This window comes from Tenrec ecaudatus, chromosome 3, assembly GCF_050624435.1.
Source record: "Tenrec ecaudatus isolate mTenEca1 chromosome 3, mTenEca1.hap1, whole genome shotgun sequence".
Lineage (NCBI taxonomy): Eukaryota > Metazoa > Chordata > Mammalia > Afrosoricida > Tenrecidae > Tenrec > Tenrec ecaudatus.
This window is the reverse complement of record NC_134532.1, coordinates 75,464,875-75,484,046: the sequence shown is the minus strand read 5'-3', so window position 1 is coordinate 75,484,046 and position 19,172 is coordinate 75,464,875. Positions and strand designations below refer to the sequence as shown.

Genomic DNA, 19,172 nt, shown 5'->3' with positions numbered 1-19,172 from the left:
ACGGGCAATCGTCACACCGTTCATAGCCCGCACATTTGCCTGTTCTATCGATCAGTCCCTGGAAGCTGCATACCAGCCGCTGGGCAGGTTGTAGCCCAAAGCCAGGCAGAAAGTATCAAACCATCCTTGCTTACAATTACTCAGAACCTGTAACAATCTCTCAGAGGGGTAGGAAACGAGTGTAATGGTAACTTATTTGGGTTTACTGGGTAAATAATTTCTCAAGCTGTTTTTCCAAAGAACCAAAACAAAAGGTGAATTTACAAAGGAACTCATTTCAGCTATGTGTACTTTTTAGGGATATATTTTTTTATTGCCATGTATTGTCAAATTTAGGGCCAATCCAATGTAGCATAATCCCTCATTATGCTAATGAGAAGTCCTGAGAGAATAGAGTAGAGTCAAATTAAATACATAAAAGGTTAAGTCTGTGGTAAGGACTCAGGACTAAAGTCTTGAGGGACATCAAGGTCAATTGACATCACATAGTCCACAAAGACAATGGGCTCTATCCTACTTCAGCGAACAGTGAAGGGGCCAGGCACAGTAAAGTATCTCAAGACTGCTTGCTAAGTCACTGGAAAGACCACCCAAATCTTGGTGAATTAAATCAGCTTAGAAATCATTCAGGGAAGGATGGGAGGGGAGACAGGCAAAACTTGTAAACAAACAATATTAAAACAAAAAATGCAGGGGCTCTAAAACTGTGAAAATACATATCCTCACACAAATGGACACAGTGGATACACTCAGACTGCTCTGAAAGTTGTTTTACAAAAAAACCCAGGCCTGGCCGTGTGCCCCTGTGTTGAGGGGAGGGGGCTCACTCCCCAAAGATCATAATAAATCTGGCTCTCTGGTACCAGGATTCCATGCAACCAGAATCCATCTAGAAGAACATTTGCATGTGCGTCCTATTAGCACAGCACAGCCTATTACAAAAGAATATCATCTTTCCCCGAAGTGTAATGAATATGTATAATCTCCCTGTTGTACCTTGTAGGGATAAAAAAAAAAACTCTGATCCCCCTTGACTGTAGCGTGTTGCTTAGGCTCTCCTTGTTTCCACCAGCTGGCTTCTTCTCTAATAAAACTTTGCTTGTGTGGGAACGTTGGGCCTCTCCTGCTCATTCTGGCAGGAACTGTCCTTTGAAGGTGAAGGCTAGGGACAGTGCCACCCCGGAAGCAGGTACTTAACTACTCATGAGTGGCCATCTAAGGTTCTGCTATCCGTCTCTCCCTATTGGGAGAAATCAGAATAAAGAAAGTCCTGGGAATCATGAGATCAGAATAACTAGATGATATCTAGCCATGACTACCAGCTGCTCTGAAAAGGGAGCGCACTAGAAGGTCCTGGATAGAGTAGGGGGCAGTGGGGGCAGGGAAGGTGGAACAAACCAAAGGATGTAAGAAAGGACAGGTTTACTGGTTCGGTGGACATTGGTGGACTCTCAAGACTATGGCTTTTTGTCACTATTCGGGTCTGGAACTGACCTCACCTCCTTGGCTCAAGTTGTAGCCAAACTATAGCCAGGTCTATGAAGGGATGATAATGCTGGGGAGGCATGCACACCTTGAGATAAAAGGAGCAACATGTAACCAAGGATAAGGTTCAGAAGGGTTAGTAAAGTGGGAGAAGTGGAAACAGTAGACATAGGGCAGAAGACGCATGAGTGATGTTCTAATGAGGGAATTACAATTCATGACATGAGACCAAATGTGCATGGATTATTAGACAACTGATATGCTTTGTAAAATTCCATATCATTCACAATAAAAAGTAAAAATTATATACATAAATTAAAAAGTTATATGTCAACATGAATTTAGATACAACTGCATATTTAAATTGACTTAAGTGCTCCAATCTAACACACAGCCCCGCTTGCTCAGTGCACACCCTCATGGAGAGAACAATGAGGATAAGGGGGCTCTAGCAAAATGTGGTGCAGAAACCAGATGGGGCCTGGCCATCGGGAAGAATTGCATCTGGTGCTTTAAAGGCTTGTCTTACATCAAGCAGTCAACTTAGTGAGCCTTCAACTAAGTCCCCATGGAGGAAAAACACCAGCCTGTCTGATGTATGTAAATGTGTTATTTTTAGAAAGTCTCATCTTTTTTGTCTTCTGCTGTGTGTGTTTTTCACCATGTTTGGTAGTGTGTTCTTTGCATGAACTACAGCCCTGACGTGTGTCTCTATTTTCTCATTGATGACCTTCAGAGTTCTAGAGCTTACATGTAGGACTTTAATCCTTATTGAGTTAGATTTTTGTTTATGGAGTGAAGTGTGCGCTCTGTTTCGTTCTTCTGCAAATGGAGATCCAATTTGGCCAGCACCAATTGTTGAAGAGACAAGCTCATCCCATTTGCTATATTTTGGTCCTTTGTAAGGAAATCAGTTGTCTGTAGGTGAAGGACTTTATTTTGGGGTTCTCTGTTCTAAACCATTGGTCTGTGTATCTATGTTGTACCAGTACCAGGCTCTTTTGAATACCATGACTGTGTATTAGCCTTTGAAGTTGAGAACTCAGAGATACACTACTTTGCTCTTTGTAAATAGTACTTTGCTTCTCCTGTGTCTCTTTCGTCTCTCTAGGACGTTTGTGATCAGTTTTCCCATTTCTTTAAAGAATGATGTTGGACCCTGGATCAGAATTATATTTATAGATTGCTTTTGAGTGGTATTTGCATTTCCATGATGCTAAAGCTTCTTATTCATGAACATAGAACATTCTCCTATTTGTGTAGGTCTTTTGGTTCCTTGTAGTCGTGTTTTGAAGTTTGTTTGTACGCGTCTTTAATTTCTCCGGTTAGATTCGTTCCTAAGTGTTTCATTTTTGGGGTGTCTCTTTTAAAGGGTATAATGTCCTGGATTTCTTTTTCAGAGTTCCTTTACTCAACAAACATACAACTGATTGATTATTGAATGTTGATCTTGTATCCTATCATGCTGCCAAATCTTCCAATTATTTCCAACAGTTTTGGGGTCAAGTTTTTGGGGTTTTCTACATACAGAATCATATCATCTGCAAACAGAGAGTTTTATTTCTTCTTTGCCAATTTATATGCCTTTAATTTTTTCCCTCAAGTACTTCAGGCTAAGACTTCTAGTATCATATTAGATATGAGAAGTGATAAGGGGCATCCTTGTTTAGTTCCAGTTCACAAGGGGAATACTCCCCCTCACCAACAACCATTGTTTTTGCCACACTTGTGTGGTCCAGTTTTATCTGAAATATTTAAAAACAAACCCTAGAGATCATATCAGTTTACACATTTCCGTATGTCAGAAGTAGATATTACTCTGATAATCATACAATCTTATAAAACAGAAAGCAATGGCTTAATTAATTGTTTGAAAAGAACGCTGTCCAGTTACTTTGGACCCTTGAAGAGTCCACCTGTGACAGATCTCGTGTGGAGCTGGGCTCCCTGGGGTTTTCAGTTACCGTGTTCTTTCAAAAGCCAGTCGACAGGCCTTGTTCCCTGGGCATGTCGTGGTGGAAGGAGTCAAACGCATTTCAATTAGTAGTGGCTGAGCTCTTGAATAACTGGGTATGCGCTGTGTATATCCATAGTTCTCACTTGACACATATTTCAACATTAACTCATCAGTATGCATTTGCATCACACCTTTCATGGGCTGCCTTGAGCAGAGAGCAAGCGACTGTAAGCAGAAATGGTGAGGTCGCATCATAGAACGAGGCACAGAAACAAGTTCAAAAATAAGGCGGGAGGCCACTTTCAGAGGCGATGGGTTTCACGGGAGAGCTGCTACAGCCATTACATCGTGGAAAACAAAAACATCGTTGCTAATTGGTAGATAACCCATGAAGTTGAGAAAAATCCAAGCCACACTTGATGACAGCTTAAAAGGATTATAGCTTCTTTCTTTGCAGAGCGACACTATTAAAATAATACGAGTGCTGGTAAAATGACAATGCAACTAGATGAAAAACTTAAGATAAGAAAATGAAAGAACTCAATTTAAATTTTATCAGACTGTACTTACTTCTTTTTAATCATGTTAACAACAGAATGTATGTATTCTTCATTGCTCTAAAAATAAGAAAAATAATTTTTATTGAAAGTAAACATGTCAAGTAGTTTTACTAATATATTTTTGCTAATGTGAACTCAATTTACGTATGGAATGCCATTATATCTTAATAGTTTCTAGAATTTTCACTTGTAATAAAAAAAACCTAAACTTATCTATGTGTTAACTAACAATCTGATTTGAATACAGTAGCTATTTCATTTTCGTCCCTTTGTTGGGTTATGGAATATCATTATACCCCAGCTACATTTTAAAAATAGTACACCCAATCTATATAGCTATATAAATTTTATCTTAAAAGAATTTCTTGGGATGACTTATTTTAAAGATCAACTCTTTTTTGAAGACATCTTTATTTTGTGAGTGCATGTGAAAATAAGATTACTTCGAAGTTTCACAATACCTTTACCCTTTATTTTTCCAGACCATATTCCTAGCTTGCTTATACATTTTTCTTCAGTCAACAAACTTTGCGCATTTACTCTTGCTCAAACATACTAGACTAGAAAGACGGTGCCTCGCTCACAAAAAGCTTCTCGGGTCTTTGCAGCGCCCTGCATGGTGTAAGCCTCCAGTGACCCCTCTGACCATGGCGGAGGGAGGCGAACAGTCTTGTGGTCAGACAGCGAGCACTGTGAAGTCTGTTAGGGCAGATGTACTTAGGGTAAAATGTAACACCTTGTCATTTGATCTCCCCTTTGACCCCTTTTAAAGTTGCTTCCGTAAAAGAAAAAGAAAGAAAGAAGGATATTTCTTTTATGTCAGAGACTTTCATTCCAAAGTTTGCTCATTATCTTTATGTTTTGTATATGCCTAGGTAACTATATCTATAAGGAACTGTGGGGTTAAGCTGGCAGGTGCTAACCACCAGGTCATCTGTGGAACGCTCCAATCACCCCTTGGGAGAAAGGGGAGGCTGTCTGCTCTGACTTTAAAGGCGCTGTTCAACTCCATCTTATAGGGTCAGTATGAACTGAAATCAAATCAGTGATAATAGGTAGGATCCTTCTTTATCTAACTATATACATATATACACACATAATTTATGCATATACTAACACATATAATTTATATATATACATAAACACATAATATATATACATACACACATTGAGGCAATTGAAAATGCCATGGCTTCAATTATATATATATATATCAATGAAGCCATGGCATTTTCAATTGCCTCAATGTGCATGTGAAAGTTGGACATTGAGTAAGAAAGACCAAAGAGGAATAGGTGCATTCTGCATTATGGTGCTGGAGAAGAATATTGAAGGTGCCGTGGACTGCCAAAAGAACAAACCAATCTGTCTTGGAAGAAGTACAGCCAGAGTGCTCCTTAGAGCCAACAAAAGCTTAGTCAAACTCCCTGCCATCCTGTGGACTCTGGTGCACTGTGACCTATGCTGGATGCAGTGTTCTTCCCCAACCCCGTCATCAAAAAGCATTTCTCATTCTCCAGTCTCCTTTATGCTGTGACCAGTTTTCACATGGTCATTGAAAACATCATGGCTTGGAGCAGGTGTACCTCAGTCTTCAAAGTGACACTTTTTTCCTTTTTTTTACCACTTTAAAGAGGCCTTGTGCAAGAGATTTGCTCAACACAATAATACAGCATTTCTTTCTTTCTTTCAAAACAACTGTTATTATGAACTGGGTATGAATTGGGTGAAGGTTTACAGTGCAGATAAGTTTTCCATCCAAAAATTCATGCACGTTTTTCTGCATACTTTTGTATATTTCACTTCTTCCATGTATTTCTTGTTTCCATCTCTCCTTCCTTTCTAACCCTTCTGACTCTTGTTCTTGGATAGATGCTTCCCTTTTGCTCCCAAATGGTTGATTATTTTAAGAGTGTGTACCCCCTACTGCCATGGTTCTCTTTACCTGGTCTGGTCTCGCTGCCATCAAGGGGACTCCAATGCATGGGCACCCTGTAGGACAGGTAGAACTAACTGCCTGGGGTGAGGTGGGTGGGTATGGGGGGGGGGGTCAGAGTCTGTAACTCTTCTCAAGAGTAGAAAGCCTTGTCTTGCTTCCTTGCAGCAGCTGATGGTTTTGAATGGTTGACCATGCAGTTAGCAGCCCAATGGGCAATCACTTGATTCTCCTCATAGCTCTGTCTAGAGTTTGGCTAGCCATTTGGTGTCAACTCAGTTCCAGAGCTGATGGGAGAGGAAGGGCCATAGGGTCCTGTGGCTCCCTGACTGCTGCTTGCCTGCTCATTGCTTGTGGATCTAAGCAAAATGACACCCTTGAGAAGCCCAAACTTTTTTTCCCCTACCACGGTCCAGTTGGGAGGGTTTTTACCTGGCTTGCCTCCATACAAGGCCATCAGGTTTCCATTATTCTGAAATGGGTGCCTGATTATCTCATGAGGTTTCCAGAATTGGGATTTCTGAAGCAAAGTATATGCACACTTTGAATTTTAAATTTCCTTCCAAAAGGCTCTATGGTGTGAATATTTATATAGCACTTTATATTTTTACATGGTATTCCAGGCAGGATTTAAAGTTTTGGATGCAGCCAGAGACCCGGATTTCAATCTGATTGCACTAGTTATGGGGCAAGCTGCTTTCTTTTACCTTCAGTTTCTTTTGTAGGTGGGGTCACTAAGAGTCCGTGGTGACTCAATAGCACCAAACACCCACAACAAAATCAGAACAGCACCACCTACTTTACCCAGATGTAATGCAAATTAAAAAAAGCATATCAAGCACGACCCCAGGACCTCAGATATGGAAATTACTCAAAAGAAGGTAGGTCTTAATATTTGCATTCAACAGCCCAACTCTTCCACCAAAAGGGCTCATGGCTACTCATGCCTAATAAGGTTACTAATTACATAACTTTGCTTAATAGTCATAAATACTTAATAAAATATCACCTAGTTCATATGCCAAACTTCTACTGGGCTAGGCAGGTTAAAACTTGAATACTCTTTTTTAAAAACACAATTTTCTAGCTCGATGGCATGCTGGGCTCCTATATCAAGTAGAAACCATATTTACCAGTTGTTATTTCCACAGCCAACCATGCCACATTTCTTTAAGATTTACATCTTTAATCCTTTCTCGGTGCTCTCAAACAACTATTAAAGTCTATCAGCCACCTTCAGAAAATATCTTTCATCATGACAGCCGCGCTTGCCATTGACGCAAGGGATCGGGGGAAATCTAAAAGGGGGTCAGGAGCGATATTTCGCTTCTGTACCTACGTCTGCAATAGAGACAATCACCACCGAGTCCTTCTCTTCGGACGCAGTCATCCTGGAGATGACAGACGTCAGTGTCTGCTTCAGGTAACTGTATTCTCCTCGGCTGACCGTAGCGATGCCCAAGGCAAAGGAGACTGCAGACAAAGAAGTACAAGATTAGCATCCGGGTCACAGAGACCAATAGCTCAGTCTGAATATCTTCTCTTACGTCTATGCTGGAATTGCTCTGTGATTGTAAAAGCAGCACTTGAAACTGCAGGGTCCCCCTCCACCCGCCTCTTCCCCCAGTCCTCACCAGGATTGACTTTGAAGCCTGTGTTTCACTTTCTATGGGAGAACACTTAGACTCTTCAGTCAATTATTATCACCTATTGCTCTCCAGTGTATTCCAGCTGGGTGCAACCCTGCAGGGCTGGGTCCACCCCGGGTGTGGCCTTGAGGGATGCAGAGGACTGCCACAGTGGCCTGGGGGAGTCCCACTGCTGGCCAAGGCTCACAAGACTGGGAGTAGATGCCGTCTGTAGAGCACCTTCTCATACTGGAAGACCTTGTGTGGGGAAGAAGAGGAAGAAGCCACTGGCCCCTTTCTATTTATTAAAGCTTTTTTATCCAATGGGTGTGAGATGTTGTACATTGATTGAGTCTCTACTCTTAAAGGGAAGCAAGAAGCAGCAGGAAAAATCATCTTAAATACTTTCATCTGAAAAAAAAAAGTGTATGAAATAAGTTCCCCCGGATTTGATGAATCCATGCCCCTGTCTTTTAATGCCCCCAAATGACTGAGGCGCTGGGGAGAGCAGATCCCATGTTCTCTTGGGTTGATCAAGAGTCCAGCAGGAAGGACTGCCCAACTCGCCCTTTGCTGTCTGGTTGTGTGAACTTGGACAAAGTAAACATACGGCCTTTCCCGCTGTGATTTTCCAATCTCTAAAATGGGGATGTTGCCTTCTGGAATGGCAGCGAGCAGCTCAGAAAATCCTGTGCGTAAAAAGGAATCAGGAAAAATCCCCATGCTTTTCAGAGCTCTGGCGGTGGAAAAGCGAGAAGGGCTTTTAGTCACGCACAGCTACTGAACTGGCGGGAGCAATGGACATCTGCCCTTCCCTGATTACTTTTCCGTGTGAACACATTTTCTTATAACTATTGGCCTTCTGAACATACTTTGTGAAATCTGTCTTGGCTCTTGCTCATTTTTCCTATTGGTTTATAGATACTCTTTATAGACTGAATACAGGCCTTTTGTCGGTTTTGTGTTGCAAATATAATCTCCCACTCTGGGTTTTCTTTGATCTGTCAATGAGGGCCAGAAAGAAAGAAAGGCTAACTCATCCTCATTCTGAATGAGGTTTCTGGAACTGTAAATCTTTGCAGGAGCAGGCGGCAGACAGTCTCATCTTGCTCCCTCAAGCAGCCAGTGAGTTTGAACCATTGACCTTGAGGTCAGCAGTCTGGGACCCAACCGACATCGCTTCCAGAGCTCCTTAAGACTAGAAATCCTTGATTTTAATATAGTTGAGTTGACTATAATAATTTTCTTTATAATCAGTACTTTTTGAGTTGGGCTCAGAAATCTTTGCTTATTTTTAAATCAGAAAGATATCCCTCGAAATTATCTTGGAGTGATTTTTTTGTTTGCCTGTATTAGTTAAGTGTGCAAAATTCACTTGGAATGGATATTGTTCTGGACAGTTTGAGGCAACAGGATCCACTTTAAAATGATATCCCTGGAAAGGCTTCCGATGTCTTAGAAGGAAGCCTGTATCTGCAGAGCCCCTGGTGACTGGTGCTAATCAAACTCTCCGGGTCCAACAAGCTCCTCTTCAAGACAGTCTCCTGCCCCTGCAGACTCTGGCACATGCCACTATTTTTTGCCTAAAACTCCCTTCTTGGACATAATCTTACTCATTCTTTAGGATCAAACTGAATAATCTCTTTGACGACACAAGTGAGCTTCAGCCTCTCTATGCTAGATTTGGCGCATCCGTTACACATTCCTCAGCTCTCATTGTACAAATTGCCCTTGACTGCTGTTGGTTATCTGTCTTTCAGGAGCCCTGCTGGCACAGTGGTTAAGCACTTGGCTTCCAGCTGAAAGGTGGGTGGTTCAAACCTACTGGTTGCTCTCTGGGGGGAAGATGTGACAGTGTACCCCCCAAAGAATCAGAAACCCTTTGGGGCAGTTCTAATCCGTCCTACAGGCTTGGTATGAATGCCAACTGACTCAAGGCACAGGGCTTGGTTTAGTTTATTTTTCCTCCCAGCTAAATTGTAAGTGTAGAGAAGACAGACTCTCTTCTGTCTGGCTCACCATTATAAACCCTATGCGAATATAACTTTGGGCATGTTATCCAGAGAGACTAGTTTCTGGGGCAGGATGGCGTGCTTGGTACAATACAGAGCAGTGAGAGAGAGGAAGATCCTCAACAAGATGGATTCACACAGAGGCTGCAACAACCAGCTTAAACCTAACAGCAATCGTGAGGATGGCGCAGGCCTGGGCAGTGCCTCGCTGTGCTGTACACAGGCTTACTAGGAATGGCATCTACCAACAACAGGATAATGATTGGCACATGATTAATAAGATTGGCGTGAATAAAGGAACAACCAACACCCCCCCCCCTTCATATCTATTCCCTGGCCTCTTGCTACCTAAGCTCTCAAGCCCTAACTGTGTTTGCAACCATTCTCCCCCTCCCCACCCCCACCCAAGCCCTTTAATTATGCATTTCCTTCCTGTTACTTGGATCACCACTCTTTACCTTTCCACTAATCACCACCCACCTTTTTTGTCTGCTAGGCTGCTTAACTGCTTTTATGCTTTGGGTCTCAGCTCAGGCACACTTTCTGCAGTAATTGCTGTCCTCCCTCTCGGTGCCTAGTCCCATGCACACATTTCCCACTTCAGAGCACTGGTCATTTGAAGAGGGCATTGACTGCCCCAGCATTGCTGGCCTGTCACCATCTCACGGGCCTCTGCGGAATGAAGGGCCGTGGAAGCCTTCACCCAAAAATCATCATTTCAGCTGAAAAAACCATACTGGATAAAAGGGTTCCCATGTACCAGTGGAGGTTCGCAGGAAAAGTCCCTATCGATCAGAGAGCTAGGCCTATTTGTCAGAAGGTGTTATTGTAAGCTAGAAAATGTCAAAAAAAAATAATAAAGATATTTAAAAGATAAAACCTATTCGTATCCCAAACCAAGGATCTAGCTCCATCTTGTGTGAACTGATGATCTATTGAAGCATTTTAAGCAAGAGTTAGACAAGGTCATTTATGCACTTTCATAACATCTCTGAGATGAGTATGAAGAATAGACTGACTGGGAACAGCAAAACCATGAGAAAAATTAAAAATCTATCTCAAAGGGTGAAAAACAAATAAATGCTAAGGGCCTTCGTCCAGAAGAGTTATAGAGAAACTAAAGAGAGCCGAAAGATCGTATATTCCAAACATAGAATAAATGAGGTGGTGACTGATTCCCCAGGGGGGCATGCAATGGGCCTCAAGTACTTTTACATGTTTGGTGTGTGCTGATCATTGAGTTGCAAAGCACAAAACCTTCTTTTGATTACTTCTGGTAATAACCATTTCTATACAAGGCAGTCCTTGCAAGAACCCATGAAACGTCATCAAGGGGGGTTTCAAAAGAGAGATTAACAACAGGAGTAGTGGAGATCAGGAGTTAGAAAAGTATTTAGGATTTAGCACATCTCTGATAGCTGGATTATCGCAGCGCTCCTCCACCCCACACAGAGTTCTGTTACTCCTTCTAGCCACCAGCACCTCCCGCTCGCCTTCCTTGCCTTCAACGTCATGGACTCTGTTTCCTTTGTTGCTGCTGCTGCTGCTTGTCCAATGTTGTCCTTATTCTTGGCATCAACTGTCTTAGACTTTGAAGGCATTTTTGCTTTTACCTGTGTGACTTTTCTTCCTCTCACAGCTTTATTCCTAGCCAGCGTTCTCATATGCCCACATGTGTAGGACAGGTGTGTGTATGTCTACATAACATATTCAAAGGACTCTTGAGAGGCAATCTGATGCAGTTAAAGAGTTCTGACAGAATGATGTCAGAGGATTCCTTAACCTCTTTAGAGCTATTTCCTGGAATATAAAATAAAGATGATAACCACAGGTCATGCTGCATTGGGTTTTGAAGACTGCATGAGATGATGAAGGAAACACCTGTAATTCGATACATGGACTGTTGTGAGGATTCAACAGATGCTAGTGATGTCATGCTGGCCCTCCCATCAGAGTACACCTGGTCAATACATCAGTCATGTGCTAGAGAACAATAACCCCCACCCCCACCCCTAGGACTCCCCAGAGCAGAAGGTAACACATGTTTTCTTTAAAGGAAATATCTTCAGCCTTGCACCATACCCTATCAAATTACTCAGCCTTGCCCATGTCACCTGAGTGCAGCCATCAGTGACATGGAAGCAGTTGAGCCTGGCTGTGTTCTTACCAAAGGGCTTTTAAAAACAGCTGGCTTCGTGGCTGGAGGTGGACTGTGAACTGTACACCCGGGATCCGGGTCTTGGGCTCACTGCTTGGACTGATGGAGTTTGTGGGACTAGCAGGCATCCTGAGACTTGCTCTGTCGGGCATCACTGCCACCTAGCTCAGACGCTACTCTCCTCTTGTGTACCTGGAGCTTGCTCAAACATGGCCTGTTGGTCCCAAGAAAGAGGATAAATAGGCCTACCATAATGTAGCTCCTTGAGGAAATAGATAACTGTGATGAGACCCCGAGGGAAAGGATTTGCCGTGCACTTAGCCGTGTACTTATGGATGCTCAATATATATTTGACTTAGATTGACTTGCTTTCGAGCCTTTGTATTCAACTGAATTTGAATTCACGGCACCACGAGGTCTCAAAATCTTTCCTTCTCTTAGACAACCAGATTTCAAATCAGTGCCAGGTAGGTAGGCGTACTGTTTATCAATCTGGGTGCCACATCCAGAGATTACACTTTAAAACGTAAAATCCTGCCCCCGAAGACCAAACGATTCTGATTTAAATTTTGCAAGTTTCCTTACCACCCGTTTTCCCCTTGCCAATGATCACATTAGGAGAAATTCTGCCCGCCTTCCTTAGATGAGGCAAAAAAAACTTAAAGTCTTCAAACGCGTCAGGTATTGCTTCATCCTGGCCCATCATATCCACTTTCTGCTGTGCCCCTGGAACACAGGAAAAGAGAAGGATCCTGAGTTTACAGCGTAAGAGAATTTTCCACCTTGAAATTAAAAAAAAAAACTGAAATGGGAGTTAATAAACTACCCCGGACTAATTCATCATCCAAAATAAAATAAATAAAGAACTAGTACAAGGAAAGGGGATGGTCACAAACCTATGGGCTGGAAAACCTCGGTAGGAGCTTAGTGGTCCATCATTATGTACATCATAAGCTGTCAGCCAAGCACGAGCCATTAAACGCACCAGAGACTAACGCAAGTTAGTTGCACCACATGCAGCGCTTCTCAACCTGTGGGTCCAGACCCCTTTGGGGGTGGAACGACCCTTTCACCGGGGTCACCCGATTCATCACAGGAGCAAATTGACAGTGATAGAGTAGCAACGAAAGTAATTTTATGGTTGGGGGTCACCACCACATGAGGAAATGTGTTAAAGGGTCGCGGCATGAGGAAGGTTGAGAAAGCCAAACCCGTCCGCTCTGCTCCATCAACTACTATCATGGCATTAAACTTGTATCTATAGAATTTAGTTTTGCAGCCCCTCCACTTTGTGACCGTATACCTTTCATTGAGCGCAACTAGATCCTACCCGATTGCTTACTGTATTAGATAATTTATTTGTGTCTAGCTGGCGAGATGGCACAGGACCAGGCTGTGTTTCTCTCTGTGGGACACTGTCTGCTTCTCCTGCCCGGCCCCCGGCTACCTGTGACTGAGGCTGAGTTTTCCAAGAGTGGTAACAGGAGGGAGCTTCTAGAATAGGCTCCACCTAAGGGACAAATGGGAGAAATTCCAAACTTCACTGAATACGGGGCCTCCAGCTCCCTTGCCCTGAATTTTAAGACAATGGCTTTATTTCAGAAGAAGCAAGCCACAAAGACCTCCGGTGACTGTCCCTCTTCCTCTACCCAGTGCTCACATCTTAAAATGTGGGGGCACCCTCTGAGGGAAGCATGACATCCATCGTCTTCACCCCCAGATTCACAGGCTGTGGTAGTTACTTAATTCCATGTCAACGTGAAGATGTATGCGGGTGTACGGGAGGGATCCACCCTGTCCATCAGGTCACGGCCTAATGTGCCTCCTTGGGAGAGTGGCCTTCTCACCAGGTGGGGCGGGGCTTGGAAACCCCACTCCCTCCCTCTTCCTTTCCCCTCCGCCTTGCTGGCCACTCTGAGAGGTGGCAGTGCCCTGCCATGTTTCTACCCACCTTGGCTTCACTGGGCTCTGCAGCCACCAACCGGTGATCTCCCTACAGTCTGGATCATTGCATGTGGCTGTGTGAGTATGAAGAGGGACTTCTGGACCACAATTGGATTCAAAGACTTGAGTTGGACTTGGCTGGGATGCTTTCCTGCTGTATAATTACTTCTTGATAAACAATTCTTTCTTAGCCATCGATGCATGTCACTGGATCTGTTTCTCTAGTCAACCCGGCCCAACACACAGCCTGGCTCTGAGCCTTTGCCTCGGAGGAAAAGCTGGCCAAAGATGGGGCCTAATTGCTTCCCCAGGGAATTGACTTTGTTTGCAACAAAGCTGGAGAAACTCAGGGCCAAGGATGCTTTTACAAACTGCGGAAGTCATGCGTAAAAGCAACTGGGAAAGATTTCAACCTTCAGTGAAGATACAGACAAAACTGTAGCCAGCTGGTTTGCAAGACAGACTCTTGGGAAGAACAGCGGTCCTAGGGTCAGAACAAATAGCAAACCGTGACCTTGGGAATTATTATTCCCACAAAGCAGCCTCTATCTTTGTTGTCATTGGTAGGTGCCATCCAATCGGTTCCCGTTCCCAGCGACCTTGTCTACGACAGAGGGAAACATGGCCTGGTCCAGCGCTGTCTAGATGCGAGTACATTATTGAACACAGCAAAGCAATTGGCTGGAAACTAGTCAAAACAGTGGCAAGGTCAAGGAAACGTACCTGGAGAGCTCTGCCCGTGGCCTTATCATCTCAGGTGGCTGCGGGCACGCCCCAAATTGTGCCTCCCTAAAAAGCCACACCACTCTGGGGGTTGGAAGGTAATAAACTTCATTCCATTAAACCAGACAGCCATGAAACAAATGAACACGCACACGAGAGCAAAGGTCGGAGTGAGGAGGCCAGTCCCTTGAGTTGCTACCATGTATCATCAACAAGGTACCGTCCTCAACCAGAACCAGACAAAACATTCAAAATAGGAAATGACACAAGAAGGGATGACCCAAATGCCCGTGAACAGCAGCCACCAGAATCTGTCAATGGAAGCAACTAGATTTCTTCTGGAGTGGGGATTTCACAGTGAGCCGACACATACGCTCAGAGAACTGAAAATCCCTGGCTCAAGAAGAAGAGCCGGCATGACAAGGTCAGGTTGGATAAAGCATATCAATAAAGGGGAATCCTCACAGACCCGAATGGACAATCCATGTGGCGTTGAAAAGTACAATAGTTAAAATGGAAATTTAACTAAAAAGTTCCCGGAGCAGATTTGAACTGCCAGTAAAAACAAACAAACAGACAGACAGACAGACAGTGACCTTCAAGGTAGATTGATAGAGACTCTGCAACCTCAAGAGCATTTCAAAAGAATGCGGGAAGACAGAGAGAGCCTCGGGGAAATGACTTGTTGTGGGGGTGCTGCAGTGTTGGCTCCCACTCACATCGACCCCAAACAGCAGAAGGAAACACTCAACCCGTGGTCCTCAATCCTACTCTGGGTACTTATCCTAACTCCACACACACTCCACTTACTCAAAACCAAACCAGCAATGGTTTAGCCTTGTAGCAATATTATTGGCAATCTCCAAAGTCTGGAAGCAACCCAAATGTTCTTCAAGGGGTGAACAGATAACATCCATTGTACATCCGCACTGCTCAGCAGTACCAAGACACAACGGGTCCAGTAGCCCCGAGTGCCTCTTCAAATGCACCATGCTACGCTACACGAAAGAAGCCAGCCTCAAAGAGTTACCAACGACACGTTTCCCTGTAAACACCTTCTGGAAAAGGCAAAGCTATAGGACAAAAGATCTGATCAGAGGTTGTCATGGGGCTGGGAGCTGGGGAGAGGTTGATTACAAGAATGGGTTTTTGTGTCCTGGAGAAGCAAGGAACCACTGAAGGCTTACACATGGGGCAGTGAAGCTTTTCCTGGAACTTCAGTGAAGCTAGAAGGGCAGGGACAAGAATGAGACAGAGAGGGACAAGAGGATGCTAGTCGACATTAAGATGTGCCATGAAGGTGGCCCAAGGAGGGTGAGGGGTCTGGGGTGTGGAGGACGATGAGAGGCAGAGGGGGAAGGAGGAGGAGTCCAAGGGGTGGAGCACTGGTGGGGGCACGATTCACAGACCAGCATCCACGGGCAGGCCGTGTTTGAGGCAGAGCTAATGTCTCACTATCAAACACTTACCCCAGTGTTGACTGGGAGGCAATAGCTCTCAAATCACAGGGCGTAAAGGGGTGAAGTTTCCAAAAACAAAACAAGCAACCACCCTGCGCAGAAGCAAATATAACACAAACCGAAGTTGCTGGACAGAGAGTCTTTCCGTGCAAGTTCATGCTTCATTTTACTTAAGGCTTTCAGCATCTCCTGGCGATTGTTTTCGGTTTTGTTTCTCAAATGTTGTATCTTTCCCTTAAACTCCAAAATATGGTTCTTACAGTTAATTAACTGATTGCCTGCAAAGAAAGCATACATACATATATATATATACATATGGTTACACTTGTCTCATACAATTTTCTATAATAAATAACAAAAATGTAAACTACAGTGCCTAGCTAGCTATATGCACATTGCTCTTTACACACATACAGGTGTGTGCTGCTTGAGGTCCCTTTGGGTGACATCGGACTACAGATACATTGGCTGTTTTGCTGCTCAAGGAAAAGTAGCTCCCCTTTTGTTTATTATTTCCCCCGATGGTTTTTGAGACCCCAAGTGCACCCCACTCCCTGCCAGGCCTGCATCTTGCCTCAGTTGTCCCCTCCTCCTGGCTTCATTGCCTGCAACCGTGGAGCCGTTCACTTCCAGCATGGGACAGGCCCGCCACAGCTCCTCCACCCCTGCCACGGGTACCTATTGGTTCCTGCCTTCAGGTGGCAGATATGGTGGCCACTCACACAGAACTGAACCCCAGCTTTGCTTTTTAGAATTTGTGAGAGCCCATGCCAGCTACTTTCCTAATTTCTCTTAGAGTCTGGTCCTTCATCTATTCATAGAGATGTAAGCATGACTGCCTCCAGTTTTTCCTGGAAGATGCAATGCAATAAGGCATATAAACCACTTGGCAAAGCGTAAGAAAAAAACAGTGACAGTGTCTGATAAATATATATCACTGGACTACTCTAAATTCCTTTATTCTCAGACTGCTATGTAGCTATGAAAGGAGCCCTGGTGGTGTAGTGGTTACGGGCTGGGCTGCTAACAGCAAGGTCAGCAGTTTGATACCACCAGCTGATGCGCAGGAGAAAGAAGAGGCTTTCTCACACCCGTAGAGTTGCCGTCTCGGAAATCCACAGGAGCACTACCTGTCCTATGGGGTCACTCAGAGTGAGTGAGTCTGCAGCTGGGAAGCACCAACGTGTAGAATAATGTAAAATCGACTGTTTGCTAAAAAGAAAAACTATGCATAAATAATTTCCTTCTTGCAGGAGCCTATACATAAAAGCTGTGAGAAACAGAAAGGTTTCTCCCAAGTTGTCTTCCCTAAATAGGTGCCAAACATTGCTGCTTGCTACACGTGGCAAATGACCACACACTTGGAGGTCAATCAAAGTAGGTCAGGGGTTATTCTCCCTAAGGGTTATCAGCCACCCAGAGCAAGCAGTCACCACTGTTTATCCCACAAGGAGGTTCTGAAAGAAGATTAGTAGATTGTTTCCCTGAAGGAGAGCCCAGGGAGGTCAAGCCCACCCAAGGGTGACCAAGGTTAGGCGGCCATCATGAATCTAGGGTCTGCCCATCTTGTCACATGCACACCCCTAGCTCATCCCCGACCTGTCATGCCTATGCCAATTGTACATCCCCTTCCTATGATGTGTATGCCTATTGTACTGCCCCTTCCTGTGGTGTGTGGTTACCTGTAATCACGTCCCCCTAAGTAGTTATAAGCTTTGGTTAGCAATAAATGTCGCTCTCTCCAGCTCTCTCCACATGGACCATCAAGCAGGGCTGAGGTGAGCATGCTTCAATGAAATGCGCCTGGCTCCATTATTCCAATCTCCCTTCTCTGCCTCATACGTTCTATGACCTTACTATCATCTTTACTTATTATCCCTGCACAACTGCACCTACAGGACCTGTGATGGTTTGTTAGGGGTTCTACCCCCTCACAACAAGCAGCAAAAAATTGGATATAAGTGTACAAATGTGCATTCTGTTCATAATCATCTTTGGGTTTTATACTGATTTTTGTTGTCTATTTTGACAAAATTACCTCGTTTTGGAAATCATGTCATATTGCTTCCATGAGCCGAAAAAAAGAATAAATTAAAAATGAGACAGATGCCATTTGCCAATCAATGGAAATTCAAGAATGCAGAAGGAACGGTGGGTCCCTACGTGTGGCTGTTGTCATAGGTAGTGTTTGTCGGATACTATCAAGTTGGCTCCCGCTCACGGTGATCCATGTACAGACACACGAAGTGTTCCCTGGTCTGCACTCTCTTGGGTCATGGGTACATCTGGAGCCCTTGCCCAATTGGGAGAATGTATTTCATGGATCATGGAAAGCAACGTGGTACGTTGTTATAGAGGCTCATCCCTTTGACTTTTAACTGATTCATAAAAGACCTAGGACACTCACACACTAACAAAAAGGTTACTTTCTATATCTCCCTGGAACACTGTGAATCCAGGGCACTCACAATTCCTTTGCAATTGCACATGGTCATCTAAGTCATTCATTTATCGATATGGTCATTCAGGTAATAGTACTTGGGTCTAATACTATTACTAAACAAACTCACTGCCATAGGGTCAAAGCTGCGACCCTATAAGACAGAGTAGAACTCCCTCTCTGAGTTTCCAAGACTGTAACTCTTTACAGGAGTAGAAACCTCCATCTTTCTCTCACAGTGTGGCTGGTGGTTTTGAACTGCTGACCTCGAGGTTAGCAGCCCAATGCATAATGATGACACCACTAGGGCTCACCAACAATGAGCATAACAGAACCCTGTGCCCTCTTGAAATTCACAATCTGCTGAATGGAAACAAGCAATAAAACAACAGCAAAAAATACTGAGTTGTACATCTTATTAGAGAATGGTAAGTACAAGGAAAAATATAAAGCAAAAATCAAGAAAAATCAGGATATGCAGAATTGATGAGAAGCAAATCTTTTCATCATAAATGGAGTGGTTGGGGGAAGGATTTTTAAAGAAGGCAAGATCTGAACAAAGACCAGAACTAGGTAAGAGAAAATTGCAATTAACAGAGGAAAGAGGGTTTGGACAGAACAGCAAGTGCAAGAGCCGTGAGGCAGGAGAGCACCGCTTCGTTTTCAGAAACATCACTATGTGTAAGATGGGGAATCCATGAGCACTTCCGCAGGACGTTGCTGGCTAAGGTTGAGGAAGACCAGAGAGGCAACAAGTATTGGATGAGAGAGACCAGCAGAGATGGTTTTGACTTTGAATCAGTTAGTAGTGGAATACGTAGTGAGACATGGTCTCATTCTGGCTATATTTTTCAGGTTGTAGATGATGG

The 19,172-nt window shown here is 43.8% G+C and overlaps 1 protein-coding gene across 1 annotated transcript in view; it reads right to left on the bottom strand.

Annotated features, from left to right (window-relative positions):
• Positions 1–19,172, bottom strand: part of MGAT4D (MGAT4 family member D) — a 62,760-nt gene that overhangs the window by 23,141 nt on the left and 20,447 nt on the right. The window contains exons 2-5 of the mRNA XM_075543528.1: positions 15,983–16,141; positions 12,322–12,462; positions 7,278–7,411; positions 4,013–4,059 (exon numbers count right to left, since the gene is read on the bottom strand). Coding sequence (XP_075399643.1) covers positions 4,013–4,059; positions 7,278–7,411; positions 12,322–12,462; positions 15,983–16,141 — 481 coding nt within the window. The remainder of the gene's footprint in view (positions 1–4,012; positions 4,060–7,277; positions 7,412–12,321; positions 12,463–15,982; positions 16,142–19,172) is intronic.